General features: G+C 43.0%; 4 protein-coding genes across 4 annotated transcripts; 2 read left to right on the top strand and 2 right to left on the bottom strand.

Moving 5' to 3' along the window:
* Positions 1 to 3,739: 3,739 nt before the first annotated feature.
* On the top strand, positions 3,740 to 4,396 carry LOC309564653 (uncharacterized protein; the record flags this gene model as incomplete). Its single annotated transcript, XM_082269318.1, has 1 exon — positions 3,740 to 4,396. One exon carries the CDS (start codon positions 3,740 to 3,742, stop codon positions 4,394 to 4,396), a length of 657 nt encoding a protein of 218 aa, XP_082125444.1.
* A 1,576-nt stretch (positions 4,397 to 5,972) lies between these two features.
* LOC309564661 (histone H3.2) lies at positions 5,973 to 6,383 on the bottom strand (the record flags this gene model as incomplete). Its single annotated transcript, XM_082269326.1, has 1 exon — positions 5,973 to 6,383. One exon carries the CDS (start codon positions 6,381 to 6,383, stop codon positions 5,973 to 5,975), a length of 411 nt encoding a protein of 136 aa, XP_082125452.1.
* Positions 6,384 to 9,225: 2,842 nt separating this feature from the next.
* On the top strand, positions 9,226 to 9,606 carry LOC309564672 (histone H2B 1.1; the record flags this gene model as incomplete). The annotated part of the gene is made up of 1 exon (XM_082269337.1): positions 9,226 to 9,606. The coding sequence occupies one exon, from the start codon at positions 9,226 to 9,228 to the stop codon at positions 9,604 to 9,606; it is 381 nt and encodes a 126-aa protein (XP_082125463.1).
* Positions 9,607 to 11,172: 1,566 nt separating this feature from the next.
* LOC309564677 (histone H4) lies at positions 11,173 to 11,484 on the bottom strand (the record flags this gene model as incomplete). Its single annotated transcript, XM_082269342.1, has 1 exon — positions 11,173 to 11,484. The coding sequence occupies one exon, from the start codon at positions 11,482 to 11,484 to the stop codon at positions 11,173 to 11,175; it is 312 nt and encodes a 103-aa protein (XP_082125468.1).
* Positions 11,485 to 16,213: the final 4,729 nt, after the last annotated feature.

The following is a 16,213-nucleotide window of genomic DNA, read 5'->3' as shown; positions in this document are numbered from 1 at the left end:
TTCTGGAGATGAAAGGGTGGATGGAAATGACAGCCAGTCCCCGTAAGGAGATCACATCCTTCCTTCACATTGAATACGATATACATAAATATAAAATAAATAAATATATAGCACATTGTCCCCTCACCCGGATCACAATCTTAGATAAGGAAATCTACAATCAGATCTCCTAAACATGTATATGCCGCACTCACACATTCTTACAATAAAACATCCTCCACAATCTCCCGCCTTACATTGTTACTTTATCTCAAATCACACGTTGAGAAGACCGAGTAGCTTTTATTCCACAACACAATGGGGGGAGAAGCAAGAAAAATGAAACATTGTATGTATTCAATCAGCCCAGCCAAATATTTGTCTATTTGTATCTATTTCCATCATCAACAGCAGATCGATGTCCATAGATAAAGCCATAAGCTGCCTGATAGGTAAAAGACACAAAATATGTACAAAGTATCAGCTACATACAAATCTGATCACGATATCACCTCGGACAGCACACAGTCCTTTATAGAAGTTAGAAGTAGGAAATTGTTCCTACGTCATTGGACATGTTTAACACAATTACTAATATCTACACATTTATAGGTGAATTTACACATGACCATTGTTTTCCAATTATTCCCCAGTTTCTGAAAGATTTTATAATTTAATTTTAATATTTAGGGATTTAAAAAGCTAAATAGTATTAACTACTATTTCTGACATTTTTTGCTTACAAGTTAAAATCAGTATTTTTGCTATAAAATTACTTAGAACCCCCAAGCAACTTTTTTTTTTTTTTTTTTTTTTTTTTTTTTAAGCAGAGACCCTAGAATATAAAATGAAGATTGTTGCAAAACTTTATGGCACACCGTATTAGCGCAAAAATCTTACAAACATGTGTTTTTTTTTTTTTTTTTTTTTTAATACATTTGTTTTCAAAAATAAGAAAACAGTAAAGTTAGATCATTTCTTTTGTAAAACGTGAAAGATGTTATGACTGACCAAATATCTAAAATCTAAACTGAACAAATATCTAAAATCATACCTTGATGCTTTACTTGTAGCCCCAACACCTAAACATTTCCCGTTAGATACAATAACAGCCTCCCAGAGAGTTTGGACAGCGATCCCTCAGATGTTGAAGGGATTACCTCATACTATCCTGCCCTACTTGCCAATCAAAATCAATGCACTTATACTTCCAGATCTACAGCTACAGCTCACGATAGAAGCCGGTATCCACACTATATGAAATCTCTTACCTTCATCAAACGTAATGACTTTTGCAAACTTCCAAGCCAAATACGGCCTTTCTTCCAGAACATTCAGTGTTTAATTCAGGATCAGATCTTTGCTTACTAAAACACATTGGGTTACACAGGAAAAGATCCTTTACCTTCTGTTAAATTTCCTATAAATTGGACGATAAACTACTCTAAGGCATCTCATACATCTATGATCTCTTCTCACAACCATTAGGGGAATCTATCCAGAACCGAAAATTGTAACGGTCTACGCATGTACCCTCTGCCCCACCACCGTGCCAATGGTACAAGGCATTATTGTTACCTGAACTGCTCTCCCATTGTACCACACATTGGGAACCACTACAAACACTCTTTCAGCAGTGGTACTATACCCCTACCAGACTTGTTATTATTAGCCCAACACCTTTAATTTGTGCTAGAGAAAGTGTGATCTCCCAGGAACTCGTTTCCACATATGGGGGGAATGCCCAGTCATTCTCATTGCTGCACAAATGGCAATAGCTAGATAATGAAAATGTCTGCAGCCTCCGTCCCTCCAAGACGTGACCATAATAATAATCAACCATCTTAAAATGTAATATTTTTTCTCCAAAGCCAAACTTACCACAGAAAAATTCGACAAAGACTGGGATCTGTGTCTCAAAGACCCCAGAAATACAAATCTAGACTGACCAATTAGGGTTCCTTCTGAGGTTTCTAGGGGTTCCTTAAGCAATGGGCAATTTCTGCCTCTCCGATATGTTCCCAATGACACCATTATTCCTTTTAGCTATCTGTAAGGGGGTAATTCTTCCCAACGATGACAAGAATAAGGAGAATTCTTCCCACTGACTGTCACACTAATGTGTCACATAAGTTGTAGATTTTTAATTTTTAGCAGGGGTTCCCCGACACCAGAAATTTATTTCAATGGTTCCTCTGTGTTGAAAAGGTTGAGAAATCAGCACTATGCACCTACCAATACTGCATAATAGATCTACATGTGTGATTGCCTGCGGGTTCCAATTATTATTTGAACTCAAAATAAAAATTAATATAGGTTCTGCATTGTTACCCTTCAATTTGTTTTGCCTAATAGCCATCATATATACAGACCAGTGGCTTACATACCTCTACTTTTTGTATTGTATATGTGTTTGCTATCTGAGCAATCCACTTTGTATACATGCAATACTTTGAGAATGCATCTTCTCATTTCCTTTGTTGTTTTCTTTAGATCTTTAAGAAAATCAAATACAGAATTCAAGAAATAATAATAATATAAAAAAAAAAAAAATAGATCACTAAAGATAAAGACACATAGTGGAGAGGGATAGAACCCCCTGACAGGTTTTTATTGCTGTTTGTGTCCCCATTGGGGAGATTCTCTATCTGTCCTGTTACAATTTTCATTGAGCTTTGAAAGTAAAAGAAAATACCAAATGTAGTCCCCACCCAGTAGAGTGGAATTCTTTCACTGTGGACACTAGTTCTGGTGTGAATCAGGGATCCCCTCACTTTGGAGGGATTTCTTCTCACTCTCTGATTGGTTATCGGGCCAAAGATGGTAAAAATACATTTTACATGGGGTTTATTATAACCCTCCCTTATCTTATATATTTAAAAAAAAAATGGAAAAAATATAATAATAATAAAAAGATGATTGACACCAACCTCTGCCTTACTGACATCCTCTTTTTGCCCCGTGTGAAGGAATGTGTAGATTTTACCTCTGATTCTAGATACAAGGAAACATTCTACCTGAGTAGTCTATATAGCTGTGTAGTAATATGTGGCAATAAAATTACTCAGAATATTCAGATGACAATATATGTGTGATGATGAGCAGAATGTGATACAAAGTATATTCAATATGACATGTTCCCATCATCTGACACCTTTGTATCTCTAACAATCTCTCCCATCACATCACACAAGGATCTGATGTCCCCGGCTGATGTTTTTGTTCCAGGCTCCTTCTACTCAGCTATAGACGAGCAGATTTGTGTGTTGGAGGGAAATGTTTCCTGATCTTCACTCTTCACTCATGTTATGTGAAGATGATTGTAGTTGGAGATGTGAGAAGATTGTTTTCTGATGGGAATGTGTGTAGAAAAGCAGGTAGGAGGAGGAATGGGACACACACTCAGGAGGTTGGAGGTGTTTGCAGCCTCTGTGTTCAGCCTCCTGAGCAGATCATGAGAGCGGTAAGTGAGAGATCGATAAGTGACAGTCCAGTGAGCAGATCGGGTCCCCGATAAAGATCGGCCATCCTTCCATTTCATATTAAAATCGTTTTTCTCTCTGCAGGGAAACACAAGAAGAGAGAGAAGATTCTCCAACAGTGGAATGACAGTCAGTGGGCGTGTCTAAAGTGTAACCAATAGCAGTGCAGAAGGCAAGTTCTATATCAGCCAATAGCGGCGCAGAACGTCTGTATATAAGACAGAGCGCCATTCGAGCATTATATTTCTATTATCTAATTTAGAAACTCGCTGAGAATCATGTCTGAGACTGAGAGCGCCCCAGCCGCCGCTCCTCCAGCGGAGCCCGCCGCCAAGAAGAAGCCGGCTAAGAAGGCGGCAGCCGGAGGAGCCAAGAAAGGCAGCAAGAAGCCGTCCGGTCCCAGCGTGTCCGATCTCATCGTCACAGCCGTGGCCGCTTCCAAGGAGCGCAGCGGGGTCTCCCTGGCCGCCCTCAAGAAGCTCCTGGCCGCCTCAGGATACGATGTGGAGAAGAACAACAGCCGTCTGAAGAGCGCCGTCAGGGCGCTGGTGACCAAGGGGAACCTCGTCCAGGTGAAAGGACATGGAGCCTCCGGATCCTTCAAGATCAACAAGAAGCAGCAAGAGGGCGACAAGGCCAAGAAAACCGCCAAGAAGCCATTGGCTGCTGCTAAGAAGCCGGCCAAGTCCCCCAAGAAAACGGCGGCCAAATCACCCAAGAAGCCGGCGAAGTCCCCTAAGAAGAAGGCGGCCAGCAAAGCGACCAAGAGCCCCAAGAAACCGGCAAAGGCTGCAGCTGCCAAGAAGGTGACAAAGAGCCCCAAGAAGCCCAAAGCTGCAGCCAAACCGAAAAAAGCCGCCAAAAGTCCGGCTAAGAAGGCGGCCAAACCCAAGACAGCAGCCAAGCCCAAGAAGGCCGCTCCGAAGAAGAAATAAATCCAAGCAGCCGGAGATCTCCATCTACACCCCCCAAAGGCTCTTCTCAGAGCCACCCACCTCCTCCTAACAGAGCTACACATACCTACCTACACCCACCTCCTCCTAACAGAGCCACACCTACCTACCCACACCCATCTCATCCTATCAGAGCCACACCTACCTACACCCACCTCCTCCTAACAGGGGCAGGATAGACTTTGCATAGTATAGAGGAGCTCAGATGTTCCCCATCACACATTGTACATTTATCCCTTGCAGATCATCTCATAATCTACATTTTATAGGAGAAATCACTGGAAGAGATCGGAGATCCCTCCTGATATAAAGGATCTTTAGGAACCCCACCAGACACATCTGTTGTGCGGATCGGCGACAATTCCCGCACACTATGTGTGAGATCTCCGAGAGGGGGGAGGGGATACATTTCCCCTAAAAAATAGAAATCGGTTTAGCAGCGCCGATGTTCCGTTCGGATAGAAATTCCATCTCTCGGCTCCACTTTTACAAAGTTCACCGTGTGATGCTATAAACGTTCTTATTGGCTGACACAGGCCGATCGGGGAAATTTGAATTTGCCCGCCGAAATCTCATCGCCGCGAAGTTTGCAAAGACAGATAGGGAATGGTGCTGTGCACACTCACTGTACATATCGCTGTGTGCTGATCGGCTGAGAACGATCGATTGGAATGAGAAATGTCCAATTCTCTCCAGGGTGCCAATAATTGTGTTGTGTAGATAATGAATGAGAAGAGCATAATAAAGAGTGTAAGCTCTGCTGGTGAGAAGTTTAGGAATGTGCAGCTGTGTCCCCTCCCCCTGTGTGTGAAAGGGAAGATTGTAGAAAGTTGGAGAACATCAGAGGAGAGATTCCTGTGATAGATCGGGGAGAGGAAGCAGAAGAATGAGGAGTGAGTGTGAGATTTATTAGCAGTGAGTTGTAGGATTTATACACCCGAGCTGAGAAATCGGTGATCCCGGGGAGTGTTCAGGAGGGGGAGGGGAGAACAGATTTCCTCTCTCTGATCTCCTGGTAGTGATGAGAGAAGAAGTAAAGATCCTGTTTATAGGAACGTTTGTTTTACTGCCAAATATTGTTCCATTGTATCTATATAGAAGTGTGAATTGTTACTCAGTAATTGTTAGTAATGTTACAGATCAGTTCCATTGTATTTAGGGGACAATAAATCGGTAAAAGAAAGGATCTCCTTTATAGATGAGAAATGTGAATGATTTCTCTGGGATCGGTTTAGAAATGTTACAGAGGAGCTTCGCTCACCATGAAATATTCCTCCATTGTATCTATTAGGGAAGATATAGAGAAGTGTGAATGGTTAGAAATGTTACCGATGAGATTTCCTTCCACACTGAGGATCGGAGCGCAGAGAAAAGAGAAATGCAGTGAAGCCGATGGCCGGGAAAGTGTAGAAATGTAGTAGCGGGGATGAGGGGGGGATGTGTAGAAATGTAGTAGCGGGGATGCGGTAGTATGGAGCTCTCTGTGAAGAGGATGTGGTGGCTCTGAAAAGAGCCTTTGTGCTGTGTAGAGATAGTATGGAGGGAGATAAGAATGTATTTAGGCCCTCTCTCCGCGGATGCGGCGTGCCAGCTGTATGTCTTTGGGCATGATGGTGACCCTCTTGGCGTGGATGGCGCAGAGGTTGGTGTCCTCGAAGAGTCCTACGAGATAAGCCTCGGAGGCTTCCTGCAGAGCCATGACGGCGGAGCTCTGGAAGCGCAGGTCGGTCTTGAAGTCCTGGGCGATCTCTCGGACGAGGCGCTGGAAGGGCAGCTTGCGGATGAGCAGCTCGGTGGATTTCTGGTAGCGGCGGATCTCCCGGAGAGCCACGGTGCCGGGCCTGTAGCGGTGAGGCTTCTTAACTCCGCCGGTGGCCGGGGCGCTCTTGCGGGCGGCTTTGGTGGCCAGCTGCTTGCGGGGAGCTTTCCCTCCGGTGGACTTACGAGCGGTCTGCTTGGTTCTTGCCATGGCGGAAAAACTCTTCTAATCTCCAGACGGAACAGAAGTGTGAGAACACGGGCTGGGCGCCGTCTATTTATACAGACCGCGCTCCGCGTTTATTGGTTATTGCTGACCACGCCTTCTTAGGTTTAATAGGACCATTTCTTAGAGCTCTAATCAGCCAATGACTGAGTTGTGAGATTCAGCATTCAGTAGGGCGGGGCTTTCCCAGCCAGAGGTCACATGGGACAGATTAACCCGAACCTGCCCGGAAAGCTGTGCGCGCCATTGTTGAAATAGGAGACATTAGAAATATTGTGAAGATGAAATGCTTTGTGAGATCCACTAAAGGACAATTTTACTATAAACTGCCCAAGAAGGATCATCGGGAAATGTTTTATTGAATCGGAAAGAATTTCTGGCTTTATAAATACGTTTTTTCTTAGTGATCAGTAAGGTGTCAGAGTTTAGATTTGATTTTCAGGAACAATCTCTAATGAAGGTTTCTATGAAACGTGTAATACTTCCTATCCCATCCTATAGAAAGGTAGAGATCTATGAGAAAAGTCATCTCACTATTATGTTCTGTATGTAGCAATGGGGGAGGGGATTCTGCATTCTGAGGACTTGGAATAAAAGAGAAGATATGGAAATGTTTTACATTATTCAATCATCTTCACATTCCATTTCTATTCATCTTCTTAATAAAGCATTGATGATATTTCCCAGATAAATGTCTCATCGGATGTGTCGGATTTGGCGGTATAATAGGGCTGATTATTCGTAACGTTCTCAACATTTCAGGCGGGCAAATTTAAAAGTAGTAATTTGAAATCTGAGCCAATCAGAGCTGTGGGCGTTTCCTTAATCAGCCAGAAATGTCTGCTGAGGCGTCCAAAAGGAAAAGTGTTCTGAGATATTTCTCCGTTTCCCCCCCAGAAAATACTTGTTCAGCAGACTTTCCATTGATCTCTATAGGAAACATTCTCTAGCAGGGCGGATTCTGTATTGTGATGTATAAAATGAAATCCTAAAACAACAATAAAATTGAAGGATTTTGTTTTTATTCCTAAACTACCGCTAAAAGGATCGGTGATTGTTTCCCGGAAGAAGAGGATTCTATGGGAGGAATTTGAAAGATTAACCAATCACATCTGATATAGATATCTATATATATATATAGTTTTTTTTTTAAACAAAAAAAAAAAATCTGATGGAGGCTCTGACTGATCTGTGTTGATGTTTCAGGTGGGGATGTTTGGTATATAATGAATAATTTCTGATCTGTAAAAGAAATGTAGTAAAAGTAAAGTATGGAGGACAATGAGGAGGAGTCTCTGTAAGAAGACATTGTTCTATAAATCTTTATAATAGGATAGAACTGACAATGGCTGGAAGCACTGACACGTCTCATGATCGCCCATTGTGCTGCAGTATAAGGATGAGAGAGAAGGTAAAGGCGCACATCTAGACTCCGAATACATAAGAATTTATTTAGACCAGAAAATCGCACCAAAACTTATGAGTTTATAGTATTTAAAACATCTTCACCTAGCTAAAAAAAATAACAATTTAGCACACTATTAAAACGAGAGTAGAGCTCTGCTGTGATGTATGTGGTGGCTCTTATGGCGCTTTTCCACTGCATGGAACCGTACCAGTTCGGCCTGCTTTTGTGCTTTTCCACTGCTGGTACCGCATGGTATAGGGTCGGAACGGTTCGGTACGGTACGGTACGGTATAGGTTTGCTTTTCCACTGCATGGAACCGAACGGTACGGCCCTGAAAAACAGTACCTACTCGATTGTGGTTCCAACAGGTACCAAACTGGTACCATATCCCACAATCCTTTGCATGCAGTCACTACTAGCCACTGATTGGTCAGAGAATCCCACCCACCCCGTTGTTATCCCACCCACTTAACTTTAGTACTACTTTAGTGGAAAAGCAAACCTATACCATACCGTACCGAACCGTTCCGACACTATATCATGCAGTACCAGCAGTGGAAAAGCAAACCAGGCCAAGCAGGGCCGAGTAGAGCCGACCTGGTACGAGCCGGTACTTGCAGTGGAAAAGTGCCATTAGAAGAGCCTTTGTGTTTGGTGAGGGGGTGATAGGGGGAGTTGTTGGCGATTACTTGGCTTTGGCAGCCTTGTGGCTCTTGGTCTTCTTGGGCAGCAGCACGGCCTGGATGTTGGGCAGGACTCCTCCCTGGGCGATGGTGACGCCCCCGAGCAGCTTGTTGAGCTCCTCGTCGTTGCGGACAGCCAGCTGGAGGTGTCGGGGGATGATGCGGGTCTTCTTGTTGTCGCGGGCGGCGTTACCGGCCAGCTCGAGGATTTCAGCGGTAAGATACTCGAGGACAGCGGCCAGATAGACGGGAGCTCCGGCCCCGACCCGCTCGACATAGTTGCCCTTCCTGAGCAGACGGTGAACACGACCGACTGGAAACTGCAGACCAGCCCGGGATGATCGGGTCTTGGCCTTAGCCCGAACCTTTCCTCCTTGTTTACCGCGGCCAGACATTGTGAGATGAGAGAGTCGTCAGACGAAGAGACCAAATTCCTGCCCCTTCCTTCTATTTATACAGTCACTGCTCTGACGTCACATTCTGTGATTGGTTACATTTGAAGCCACCCAATAGTTATCTGAATTGTTTCTAGACCAATCGGTAAACTAGGAAGGAAATCATTCCACCCCCTCCCCATCACATGACTTAATCCTCCAATAGAAGAGTGAGGAGGAGGAGCAGTGATTTGCATAGGACGCCTATAAAAGCAGCACAGGATGCATAGGACGCCTATAAAAGCAGCGGATCCAGCTCACATTCCCTGCACACAGCGGAGAGAACACATTAACCCTTATCATGCCTGAACCAGCCAAGTCCGCCCCGGCGCCCAAGAAGGGCTCCAAGAAAGCCGTGACCAAGAGCCAGAAGAAGGACGGCAAGAAGCGGAGGAAGAGCCGGAAGGAGAGTTATGCCATCTACGTCTACAAGGTGCTCAAGCAGGTCCACCCCGACACCGGCATCTCCTCCAAGGCCATGAGCATCATGAACTCCTTCGTCAATGACATCTTCGAGCGCATCGCCGGCGAAGCTTCCCGCCTGGCTCATTACAACAAGCGCTCCACCATCACCTCCCGGGAGATACAGACGGCTGTCCGCCTCCTCCTGCCCGGAGAGCTGGCCAAGCACGCCGTCTCCGAGGGCACCAAGGCCGTCACCAAGTACACCAGCGCCAAGTAATACCCCTCCCCCATCCATCACCCCAACAACACACAAAGGCTCTTCTAAGAGCCACCCACAGACATCACAGCAGAGCTCTACTCAGTATAACGATCTTTATTTCGTAAGTAAAAATATGTGAAACTATATATGTGGGTGGGCAATCATGAGACATGTCAGTGCTTCCAGCCATTGTCAGTTCTATCCTATTATAAAGATTTATAGAACAATGTCTTCTTACAGAGACCCCTCCTCCTTGTCCTCCATACTTTACTTTTACAGATCAGAAATTATTCATTATATACCAAACATCCACAACTGAAAAAGGAACACATATTAGTAAAAACCTCCATCAGAATTTTTATTAAAAAAGAAAAATATCAAATGCGATGGACTAAACATTCAAATTTTTCAGATAGAATGTTCTTCCAGGAAACAATCACCGGTCCCTTTAGCGGTAGTTTAGGAATACAAACATTTGTTAAAATATTATTGTTTTAGTGTTTGATTTTATACATCAGACTACAGAATCCGCCCTGCTAGGGAACGTTTCCTATAGAGATCAATGGAAAGTAGAAGTATTTTCTGGGGGGGAAACGGAGAATTATCTCAGAACACATTTCCTTTGGGACGCCTCAGCAGACATTACTGGCTGATTAAGGAAACGCCCACAGCTCTGATTGGCTCAGATTTCAAATTGCTACTTTTAAATTTGGCCGCCTGAAATGTTGAGAACGTTACAAATAATCATCCCTATTATACCGCCAAATCCGACACGGAGATCATCAGATGAGACATTTATCCGGGAAATATCAATGCTTTATTAAGAAGATGAATAGAAAATGGAATGTGAAGATGATTGAATAATGTAAAACATTTCCATATGTTCTCTTTTATTCCAAGTCCTCAGAATGCAGAATCCCCCTCCCCCACTGTTACATACAGAACATGATAGTGAGATGACTTCTCTCATAGATCTCTACCTTTCTATAGGATGGGATAGGAAGTATAACACGTTTCATAATCACATCTGTATAGAAATATGCAACTAAAGATCAAATTTCTCTCCCCTCTTTCGGATCTAGAATTTGTACATATAGCAGATGCACAGATTTGTTCTTCCTGTATCAAAATCGGAATGTTCACAGATATTATATCTGTTATATAATCATCTCAGTATTAGTGATCTCCATTATTTTAATCATGAAATAATGACTTAGGTTCAGTTCCAACATAAACGATATATTCTCACTCAGCAGCCACCTCGGAAAATCGGCTCCATCACTGAGTGCTGACTCTACAATCTCCTATACATTAACTGCCCAACCAAATAAATTTAATATTTTTCTGTTCCTTATCTTTGGTAAATGTAAAGCAGATCGAACAATCAGATCGCAGAGTGTATGGGCAGCTAGACATCGCAGCACTCCATTGCTTAGTGAAACAAAGAGCGGAAGTTCCTATTGTTACACGATAAATGTGTAGAGAAAGGAGTGTTGGGAGTTGTGAATGATCAGCCCTTTTGTGTGAGAAGGTGGGTGGCCCTGAGAAGGGCCTTTGTTGTGATGAAGCGGGTAACCGGTGGGATTATCCTCCGAATCCGTAGAGAGTGCGCCCCTGGCGTTTGAGAGCATAGACGACATCCATGGCGGTGACGGTCTTCCTCTTGGCGTGCTCGGTGTAGGTGACGGCATCGCGGATGACATTCTCTAGGAAGACTTTGAGCACTCCGCGGGTCTCCTCATAGATGAGCCCGGAGATGCGCTTGACACCCCCTCTGCGGGCCAAACGTCGGATGGCGGGTTTGGTGATGCCCTGGATATTGTCCCGGAGCACCTTCCTGTGCCGCTTGGCGCCTCCTTTCCCCAGACCCTTTCCTCCTTTACCGCGACCAGACATGATGATTCTCTGCTACAAAGACAGACTGAGCACAGCTGTCTGCCCGCCCTCCTTATATACAGCCTGAGCGGACCAGATGGAAACCTTCCTGGGAAAGAGGCGGAGTCACACCATTCATTGCAAAATAAAGATCATTTCATTAATTTATAAGGCTCCTAAATATTCTGTTATATTCAGACACATTAATGCAACAGCAATACATTTCCCAGAAGATTATTTTATTCCTTCTACTCATTTATTTTCGATTTATTCCTGGAGATTACATGGAGAACAGGAAACTTATCACATTATACCAGAAACAAAGTAACCAGTTTCCATTGTTCATAGTAATTTCATATTTATAAAGCATTATTGTGAAAAGAGAACAAATACACACATCTTCAGACAGTTCACAGGCTGAGCGGACCTGATGGGAAACATGCTGAGAAGGGGGCGGGGTTCAGTCATTTATTACACTGCAGAGAAGTTAATTTATTTAGAAGCTTTTACATTTTTTTTTTTTTTTTTCTGAATGGAAACTGATGTAATTCATCAGAAGCGCAATAGTTTATTTATTGATTCATTGCACATTTTTTCTGACATGCCATGATTATATATATATATTTATTTATTTTTTCCTAATTTACTAAGAAACAGTGTTATTTCTAATGAGGGAGCCGATCAGACATGAAACAATATTGTACAATACTTGTTCAGTAGACTTTTCATTGATCTCTATAGGAAACATTCTCTAGCAGGGCGGATTCTGTATTGTGAAGTAAAAGAAAAGACAGGAAGAAATGTGACATTTATATTTCTAACGTATTTATTATTCTTGGTTAGATAAACTGCCCGATAATTCAGAGGACGGATGATCGATGTTCCCGGAGGAAGAGATATCAGATTTTAGTGTCGGATTACTTTATCTGAGATAATTGGAACGTTCCATAGAATTCCGGCGGGAAATTTGAATTATAGAATGTGAAAATTGCACCAATCACAGTTCTGGGCGTTTTCTTCCGATAATACAATGTATTTTTCTTCCAAGGAGTGTGAAGCAGGGTGTGAGATCTGTGTTCCTTTTCAGATGGGGGATGTTTGTTTGGTATTTAATATTGAATGATCTCTGATCTCCAGAAGATATTCAGCAGAATGAAAGGATGGAGGAAAATAAAATCCAATCCCTGCAAGTAGATCACATCGTTCCTGCACATTAAATACGAAATAAACAATTATTTATAACCTAAAAAATAAATAAATACATATACATATATATATATATATATATATATATATATATATATATATATATATATATATATATATATATATATAAAAACTCGAATTCGCTGTTAGGACGGACAGGTGTCATTGTAGCACATTGTCCCCCCACCCGGATCACAATCTTCGGTGTGTAAATATAAAATCAAATCTCCTAAACATGTATGTCCGGCTCCTAAGATAGAAGTGGGTGGCTCTGAGAAGATCCGTTGGGTTTGAGAATATAAAATAATTGATTCGGATTAATTTGCGGATTTATGGCAGTAATCGTCGAGGATTTGGTGTTGATGTGATTTGGAGGAAGATGAGCAGATCTATGAATAGAACTTCTACAATGTCGGGTTGCGGCTAGATCTTCCTATTGGCCAGTAGAATTATGGCGGGAGATTTAAAAGTAGAAACTCTGACCCATCATAGGCGTAGTCTTTTAATAGCCAAGAGAAGAAATAATTTCCTGAACAATGAATTATAATGTGATGTGACATTGCGGGTCTATGTAGGTGTGCATGGTTTTGGTTGGAGGAGTTTAGCGGTGAGTAGACGATCAGCATAGATAGATTGGAATGAAAAGAGATGAGAGAATGACGTTCTATGATCACATTTCCTCTCATTACTGCTCACCTGTATGACAAGTCTGAGTGTGATAAGGAGACAAAGTGTTTGCCTGTAGAGTGCACTTTATTAATACATTTTATCACAATAAAAATATATTACTTAATAAAGAAAATAAATAATTAAAGCCAGGTATGTCCGGCTCTATGGGGGGGGGGGGGGCAATAATAATGATATTTAGTAGAGAAGTACTGTAAATCGATCAGACTGGGAGGGGAATGGATCGAACTTTCCTTCTATTCCCATCCTGATTCTAGATTTATTGCGGAGATCATCTCCACTTTCTGCCTCTATACATTCCCTATTCATCGCCTTGTACTGCACACATACCCAACTGTTCTACCATGAATCACCACAAGGTGGCAGAGCTGAATAAAAAATACCCACACATTCTTACAATAAAACATCCTCCACAATCTCCCGCCTTACATTGTTACTTTATCTCAAATCACACGTTGGGAAGATCGCGGAGCTTTTATCCCACAACACAATGGGGGAGAGAAGCAAGAAAAACGAAACATTGTATCTATTCAATCAGCCCAGCCAAATCTTTGTCTATTTGTATCTATTTCCATCATCAACAGCAGATCGATGTCCATAGATAAAGCCATAGCTGCCTGATAGGTAAATGACACAAAATATGTACAAAGTATCAGCTACATACAAATCTCATCACAATATCACCTCGGACAGCACACAGTCCTTTATAGAAGTTAAAACTAGAAGATTTTTCCTTTGTCATTGTACATGTTTAGCATCTTTACCAATATCTACACATTTTTTTTTTTTATATCTGTTTATTTGGAAGATTAGTGGAGACTATGGAAGAGCCCTGGGGCCATCATAAAAAAAAAAAAAAAAAAAAAAAAAAAAAATTTCTGACCTTTTTTTTTTGTTTTACATAATTCTGAGTTTGAAAGTCAGAATCCTGAGTTTATTAATGCAATAGTCTCTATTAGGATGATTTTAGAACCAATGAGGAACAAAGTAGTAACACCCACAGACCATCTTTCTGCAGACATACATATCTTCTGCTGTGTAAGATTTGTAAATCTATCCTAGTTACAGCATACAGTATAGGGAAGCAGGGCAGTGCTGGGTTCTGTGGTTCCTTGCACAGGTTTCAAACAGGTGGCCCTCCAGCTGTTAAGGAACTACAAGTCCCATGATGCATTGTGAGGCTGACAGTTACAAGCATGACTCCCACAGGCAGAGGCATGATAGGACTTGGAGTTCCGCAACAGCTGCAGGGCCACCAGTTTGACACCCCTGCCGGGTCTACTGTATTAAACACTCCTCATTTTGCTGTCATCCTCCTGTAGTGATGGACGAACATTGGCAGGGGCGGTTCGCGAACGTTAGCGGCAAACCTTCTCAAATGTCCCCGAACCGCAAGTTTGCGGCGGGCCCAATTGATTTAAATGGGGGGCAAACTTCAAAAAAGCTTTAGGACATATTTGCAGCCACAAAAAGACTTATTAGCTGTGCACAAATAGTCCCACCACATGGACAATGTCATAACAGAAGTAACAGAAGTATTGCAATTGGAAAAGTTGTCCTAATTTTTTTTTTTTTTTTACAGCACCAGAACTGACAGCAGCCGGTAAATACATGGCCCTGAAGAACACATGGAAAGGGCTAGAGGGCTGCAAATGGCAGCAACATCTTCTTAAGAGCATGGCAAGTGCTCTGCAAAAAAATGTGGATAGGGAAATAACTTAAAATAACATAAAATACATACAAATAAAAAATAATAATCTTGAATGATGTAGGAGGAGGACGAGGCCCATATGGAGTAGGAGGTTGAGGTGACGGTGGATATGGCGGTGTAGGTGGAAGCAGCGGCAGCGGTGGAGGAGGACAAGGTAGCCAACACTGGTTTTGGTTTTTAATTATTATTATTTTTTTTTAATTAGGGTACACCCCAAAAGAGTAAGAAAGATCAAATACAACAATGGCTGGGTAAGGCTGATAGACATGTCTATTCTGCACAAGGTACAGACAAATCCTGTGGGATCCATGCCTGGTTCATTTTAATGAAGTGAGCTTGTCCACATTGGCTCTGGACAGGCGGCTGCGCTTGTCTGTGATAACGCCCCCAGAAGTGCTAAATACACATTCAGATAATACACTGGCTGCAGGGCAGGCCAGCACTTCCAAGGCATAAAGGGCAAGCTCAGGCCATGTGCCCAACTTGGAGACCCAGAAGTTGAAGGGGGCAGACCCCACATTTAGTACGTCTAGGCGTGTGCACACATACTGCTCCACCATGTTAGTGAAATTCTGCCTCCTGCTAAGATGTTCCATATCAGCTGGTGGTGCTGCTGCTTGTTGTGGCGTGCTGACAAAGCTTTTCCACATTCCGGCAATGCTAACCCTTACTTCTGAGGTGCTGGCGGTACCTTGGCTGCGTTGGCGACCTCTTCCTCGTTCTCTGCCTTGGCCTTGTGCTTCTACTCTGCCCCCGCTGTCAGGTGGAAATGCCACCAGCAGTGCGTCTACCAGCGTGCGCTTGTACTCGTGCATCTTCCAATCACGCTCCAGTGAGGGAATTAAGGACGGTGCGTTGTCCTTGTAATGGGGATCCAGCAGCATGGCCACCCAGTAATCGGAACAAGTTACAATGTGGGAAACTCGAGGATCATTGCGGAGACACTGCAGCATGTAATCGCTCATGTGTGCCAGGCTGCCCAGAGGCAACAAAAAGCTGTCCTCTGTGGGAGGTGTATTGTCTTTGTCTTCTTTATCCCCCCAGCCAGTGATGGCAATGAGCTGGCCTGGGTGCCACCCTGCTGTGAACATGGTTCCATCTCCTCCTCCATCTCCTCCTCCTCATCCTTGTCATCCTCCATAACTG

This window comes from Pelophylax lessonae, assembly GCF_965119305.1.
Source record: "Pelophylax lessonae genome assembly, chromosome: 9".
Taxonomy (NCBI): domain Eukaryota; kingdom Metazoa; phylum Chordata; class Amphibia; order Anura; family Ranidae; genus Pelophylax; species Pelophylax lessonae.
Note: the sequence above shows the minus strand (reverse complement) of the source record. Positions and strands in the feature narration are given on the sequence as shown.